This window comes from Mizuhopecten yessoensis, unplaced genomic scaffold (genome assembly GCF_002113885.1).
Source record: "Mizuhopecten yessoensis strain PY_sf001 unplaced genomic scaffold, ASM211388v2 scaffold716179, whole genome shotgun sequence".
In the NCBI taxonomy this organism is placed as follows: Eukaryota; Metazoa; Mollusca; class Bivalvia; order Pectinida; family Pectinidae; genus Mizuhopecten; species Mizuhopecten yessoensis.
In genome coordinates this window covers 42,067-48,843 of record NW_018479987.1, presented here as the reverse complement: position 1 = coordinate 48,843, position 6,777 = coordinate 42,067, and the positions used below count along the sequence as shown (strand labels likewise).

Here is a 6,777-nt window from a genome sequence, read left to right as displayed (position 1 = left end):
TTCTCCCCACACTGCTCTGCCTCCTATATCAAACAGTTAGGTGAGTACCTATAACAGACTTATAGTGTGTACTACACAATATAACTAATACCACCTTTCTCCCCACACTGCTCTGCCTCCTATATCAAACAGTTAGGTGAGTACCTATAACAGACTTATAGTGTGTACTACACAATATAACTAATACCACCTTTCTCCCCACACTGCTCTGCCTCCTATATCAAACAGTTAGGTGAGTACCTATAACAGACTTATAGTGTGTGCTACACTATATCATTTATACCACCCTTCTCCCCACACTGCCGTGCCTCCTATAACAAACTGTTAGGTGAGTACCTATAACAGACTAAGTGTGTACTACACTATATCATTTATACCACCTTTCTCCCCACACTGCCGTGCCTCCTATAATAGAATGCTGTGTAGGTGGGTACCTATGACAGATTTAGTGTATACTATAAAATATCACTAATAACAGATATATTAGGGCCCTTCTGTTACTAAAAATTGACCATGGGGAGAGACTAATCATTTTGAAATTTGACATTGATACACTTTATTATATAGATACCCAATAGGGGTTCGAAAGGCTTCTAAGGGTTAGATCACTGTTACTAAAAAAAGTCTATGGGGACTATGGTTAGGCACATGGTTGGGGCCCATGCTGATCATGATCTGTTTCTGTTTAGTACAGACACTGTCATCTACAACAAACTGTACATTAGTGTCCAACACTATCCGCTCCTACTACAGACGATTTATTAACTCATTCACCCCTGAAGACACATGTGAACTCGTCCAACTTAAAGGTTGATATAGTGTAGTGTAGTTCATTATGAAATTTCAGGTGTGTACGAGTTAGTCGATATCTAACTTGTCACCTACAAGCTTCTTAATTTACATAGGCCCCACAGTCACAGTCATCTATAACTGCAGTGTTCTACTCGTATTTTATATAGGCTGATACATTGCATTTTATATGGAGGTTTAAGACCAAGCGCCGCACATTACTAACCATTAATCACGTGCACACAGTCCGTCGGATGGGACTTAAAATGGTGTCCCGTGTGAGACTGTCCACATCGCACCCAAAAGATCCCTCTGAGTATTGTCGAAGAAGAGTAGGCGTGGTAATGCCGACCCAGAGGTTAGGATTTTTTAGACTTATGATAAGGTTTAGGTGTATTTATTAGAATTTTAGACGGGCTTCAAAAATCAGATTTAATCAAGTTAATCCTAGCTAGGGCTAAACCGACTTGGCTGGTTTCAGGGTTTTCCTTGGGGTGCCATCCCTTCGCTCTTCTCTAACCGTGCACAACATCTTGATGCGCTATAGATCAACGTTAGGTAACCATTTTTCGACCCAGGAGTCGTCACGCAAAATTATACTATCCCCCTTGTAGGTTTATAGGACAGACAACTTATATATCTCCTCCACCTCTGCTCTCTCCTCTTCTCTCCTTTCTCTACATACTATGTCCCTTCTATTTTCCTTTCCTATCTGTTCTCGTCGAAAGGCCGTAATAGCAGACGTTAAACCTTCAGAATCAAAAACAAAGACACAGCACCATATCAAATTTAGGTGGGGAGGGTTCATCATGTGGCCTACATAGCTTTTGTCTTTTTAGATAGGTAACAGACTGTGAGAAGGTCACACTACCTACTTATCATTCATAGTATTTTGAGTATGTAGCACTGAAAGTTGTATCCACAGAACAAGAGGTCCATGGGCCTTAACGGTCACCTGATATATCTATACAGAGAGTTGATTTTTGTTTTTAACATGGAACAGAAATATTATTCAAAGTGACAAAAAACAATAAAACCACCTTATTCAATATCTAGCATGCAGATTTAAGACTGAAAAGTTTTTGAAACTAGCACCTCTGATTCTAAGCTAGGAAAATGAAGAAATTTTATTTTAGCACACAGACTCCATTGGGCCCCACCCTACAGCCCTTGGGGGTAGGGATGGCTCAAAATCTGCCATTATAAACCATAACAAATTTTGCCCCCCACCCCCCTCTTCCCCAGGGGTAAACGTGAGACCCCATGGTTATGAAATTCACAATTTTGGTAGAGCACCTTAAGACCCTTCCATCTATGCAGAGTATTTGATTCTAACATATCTGGATCTTGAGAAGAAGATTTTGAAATTTCAATCAATTCAACCCTTTTTGGCCCCACCCATCAGCCCCTGGGGGTCAGTCAGGGCTGATATGTGCATACTATCAAACTGCTACCCAATACTGATAATGCTAACCTAAATTGAATTACTTCCAATGGCAATTAAACAAATGTTGGTCCAAAATGTGATTTTCCTTTACAAACTATATTAAAGTTTACACCCTCCCCAGGAGGAAACGTGATACCCCAGGGTCAAGAAATTCACAATTTTAGTAAAGCACCTTAAGACCCTTCCATCTATGAAGAGTATTTGATTCTAACATATCTGGATCTTGAGAAGAAGATTTTTGAAATTTTAGTCAATTTTACCCTTTTTGGCCCCGCCTCTCTGGCCCCTGGGGGCCTGGGACCATATAATTCACAATTTTAGTTGAACTTTGGCCATGGAAGGTTTCTGCAACATTTCATTGAAATTGGTTCAGGGGTTTTTGAGAAGGAGTCGAAAATGTAAATTGTTTACGGACGCACGACGCCGGACAAAAGGCGATCGCAATAGGTCACTTGAGACTTTGTCTCAGGTGTCCTAAAAATCCACATTGTCACTTCTTTGATAGACTTATGTTTCAAAGTCCTTTCACAAGTTTTAATTCTAAGTGGAAACTTGATTTTGTACCTAAAACTTACTGAAACAACAACTTAGTTAAAAAATAGCCATACTTGTTAATTGTATATCATTCATGAATATTTGTTACTGTTACCTGTGTTATATTATCATTGTAGGGACCAATTTGGTTTGGGGAGGCAATCCTGTGGACCATGCTTATGCACAAGAAGACTCCTGGAGACGAATTCTCCATTTCCTCAATAAACATTTACGTGAAGGACATAGAAAAGAAGGGATTAAAAGTCTGCTATAGCTCAACGTAGAAATAAAAACATGTTCTTATGCTGTGTTATAGTTTACATTATGTGGTTCATTGTCAGAATAACTAAGGAATTGTTCCATCAAACATCTCCAACATTCACGGCTAGTATGGAATGGAACAAGTAACAAGTGACCTTCAGTTGTAGAACAGAAGGAGGACCACAACTACATCCTACCCAATGAAGTGCTCTAGTTATTTCACAATTTAAAATGTCAAACAAAAGTGTCTGCGACATTCACGTCAGAGAAATAATGTGGTTTCATACTTTTGATGTATGTGACCTTGTAATAAATCAATTTACTCTGAATGTCGTGCTTTGTTCTCATCACCAACCTAGTTATATTCTTGTTATTATGAGAAGTCGTAGTGGCTGTAACCTCCAGGAATTCAAGTGTAACATTGTCACAACAGTTTCACTTACGTTGTAGCTATGTAGAAATGTGTCAAGACAAATTCCACGAATATGTAGTATGGAAGGAGAAAGAGTACCGTTTGACAGCAAGTATTGCAAATTCAGATAGATAAACGATTTTTAGCTTTTAAGATGATCACATTTCATCCATGGTCATTCCATCCGTCCTTACACAATTTTTGTTTCTCAAAAAGAACCTGGACAGGTATTTCTCGTATTTCAAATGAAGGTTTCCCATGGTTTATGAATATTTGTTGTCCCCCATGATCATCCGGTTGAATACAATGGTTCAAAGTTATTTCCACTGACTGTTATGTGAGAGCTTACTGTTGTTAGAAGTACCTAGTAAACAAAAATGTATTCCAAAGGGATTCCTAATTCTTAATCGATTGATATATATATTAACATGTACTATCCTACACCATCATACACGTGTATTAGAGTGTGAACATCACGAACACACGATGTGGTGCCAGTGACGTAGTAAATCATTTTTCGAAGTGTATGCTTACATAGGGTTCAGTGCTTACATAGGGTTCAGTGCTTACATAGGGTTCAGCTACTCAGCTGCTCGGCTACTATAACATGAGAGGCCGCTGGTCGGTCTTTTTTCTATCGGATATGATTTTGCCGACTGCGACGCGCCTGTCAAACGTTTTTCGCCGCGTAAAACCTCTAACATTGTTGGAGTAAGGGTTCAGCACCCGAGGAGGGGGAGGGGGGATTCTACTAGGACCTAGAAGCAATCTCGCGTATTCTGGGAACTCCTTTTAGTCTGATTATTACAAGTAAAACCCAACATTTTACATAACATTTACTTGACATAATATTGAATTTTGTACTTCAATAAGTAGTTTTTGTTTTACGTAAACCTTCGAGATTGTTCAATGTTTATAGACATAACATAGCAGCACTTTTTTATCAGTCTAAAATTTTCAAGTAGCTTTTTTCATTACTTTTACTTTCCTTTTTATGATTGGGACGGTCCATATCAATGATAAAAATAGAAATGAATAAAAATATCTGATTAAAAAAAATCATCTTGAAAATTTTAGTGTATGCTTAAGCATGCAAGCATACATTTATGCAACGCCACTGGGTGGTGTTTGTATGATCCTAACACTCTCACAGGTATCGTAATACATGTATGTCAATGCTTTTTATCATCTTTTAGTATTATGCTGTTGTACATCAATTGTGTTATGTTGTGTGATAACAGCTGTAGTATATCCCTTGGCCTGCTGGTGATAAAAGTGGGTATGATGTAAACACGTTCTATGTTTTGCATGCTTTCGTAACTTTCTATTGTCATAGTCGCACATCATGTATGTTAACCTTTTTAACTCTACCACACTGCAGTAACAGTGGGATACACAGCCTCTGTATGCTGTTGCATGAATTCATGAGGTGACTAATTTTAAAACATTTAATGTGTCTGACCATGCTTAACTGGTTTTTTTCTTGTTTTCTTATTTAAGGACACTGATGAGACTATAATGTATCTGTTGTACCGGTTGCAATAGTTCCTATTTCATAACGCCTTCTGCACTTCAGGTTCTCAGTTACCTATACGCTTACCTATTTTCTAACGTGTGACAATATGATCATGCTTAATGGAATCACTTTAACAATGTGACTGTAAACTATTTTGTCGGGTGGATTCAACATCACAAATTTAAGTCTGGGCTATAATACAACATAAAGACCATATTCAGTGTTCTCACCAATGTTCTGTCGTTGCATTCAAATAATGGATAGATGCTTTAAGACGATTGACAGGAAATGTGTCATACATCCGAAATTGCCTCCACGTTCACGGTGATACCAGACTCAACACACTTTTTAGCTCACCTGGCCCGAAGGGCCTGTAGCGTGCTGGGATGAATGACTTTGACCAACTTTCAAGGTCGCAGGGGTCAAATGTCTTAAAATCTTCAAACAACTTCATCTCAAAAACCAAAAGGCCCTGGGTCTTGATATTTGGCCTGTATCATGTTTGGATGAAGGGCTAACAAGCTTGTTCAAATGAATGACCTTGACCAACTTTCAAGGTCGCAGGGGACAAATGTCTTAAAATCTTCAAACAACTTCTTCTCAATAACCGAGAGTTCCAGGGTCTTGATATTTGAACTGTGTCATGCTGGGATGAAGGGCTACCAAGCATGTTCAAATAAATGACTTTGACCCACTTTCAAGGTCAAAAGGGTCAATTGTCTTAAAATCTTCAAACAACTTCTTTTAAAAAACCAAAAGTCCCAGGGTGCTTAAATTGGGCCTGTAGTATGCTGGGATGAAGGTCTACCACGTTTGTGCAAATGAACGACCTTGTTCGACATATAAGGTCACAGGCGTCATATGTTTAAATCTTTTAATAGGTTCTTATGAATCAAACACTGATATTCTGCCTGTAGCTGTATTTTAGTCCTCTTTAAGATTACAAGTGTGAGATTAATATCGGGTGAGCGATGCAGGCCCATTGGTCCTCTTGATATATGAGTATTTATTGTAACAATCATACAACAAACAAACCGCCGAGAATTTTTTGCGAATGATTTATTACTGCCGCCTCCATTAGGACGGATATACCTGTACAAGCAAATACAAGATCGGGACTAAAAGGCACCCAGTAATCTACATGCAAAGATCTACAATGTATATAGAAACGCTTATTATACATTTGAGACAAAGCAAAGATCTATATAAAAACGCTTATTATATATTTAAGGCAAAAGGCATTCCTAGGGTTAATATACATCGGTAAGCGTTATCGATACATCAGATCAAATACACATGAATTCACATCACAAGATTTCAAACTGTTACATGGTACACAAGTTCGTCTATGCAGACACAAACTTCCACTTTCTAGACTGTCAATGTTTATGACCAAATTATGTGTTAAGCATTTGTGTATTGCATTTGTGACTGTTTCATTTCTGCATATAAAGGAATATTAGTATCGAGTGTAAATTTTAAACTTTACATGTTATAACTAAACACGCTATTTTGATAATTAACAATCTACAAAAATCACAACCAGCTGGCATCTTTCTTATAGAAAAACAGAATATGGAGAAAGATTTGAATGATTAACAACTTTATAAAATGGGTTTAGACTTATTTATACTAAAAAAAACCACAAAAAAACAGACACTGCAAAATTTTGAACGCATATTGGAAAAAAAGAACAGTCGTTTAAACGTCTGGACAACACGAATAATTACAAGGAAATGAGTGGAATTTTTCATTTTAAAAACAGAATATGGAACCATTTCTATTGAACTTTAATGAATATGGGTTTATTTTTACAAT

The 6,777-nt window shown here is 37.7% G+C and overlaps 1 protein-coding gene across 2 annotated transcripts in view; it reads left to right on the top strand.

The window, feature by feature from the left end:
* The window catches only part of LOC110441969 (bile acid-CoA:amino acid N-acyltransferase-like), a 24,330-nt gene extending 20,974 nt beyond the window's left edge, over positions 1-3,356 (top strand). For both annotated transcript variants that reach the window (XM_021485296.1, XM_021485295.1), the window contains exon 9: positions 2,908-3,356. In XM_021485296.1, the coding sequence (XP_021340971.1) occupies positions 2,908-3,044 (137 nt within the window). In that variant the 3' untranslated portion in view covers positions 3,045-3,356. The remainder of the gene's footprint in view (positions 1-2,907) is intronic.
* Positions 3,357-6,777: the final 3,421 nt, after the last annotated feature.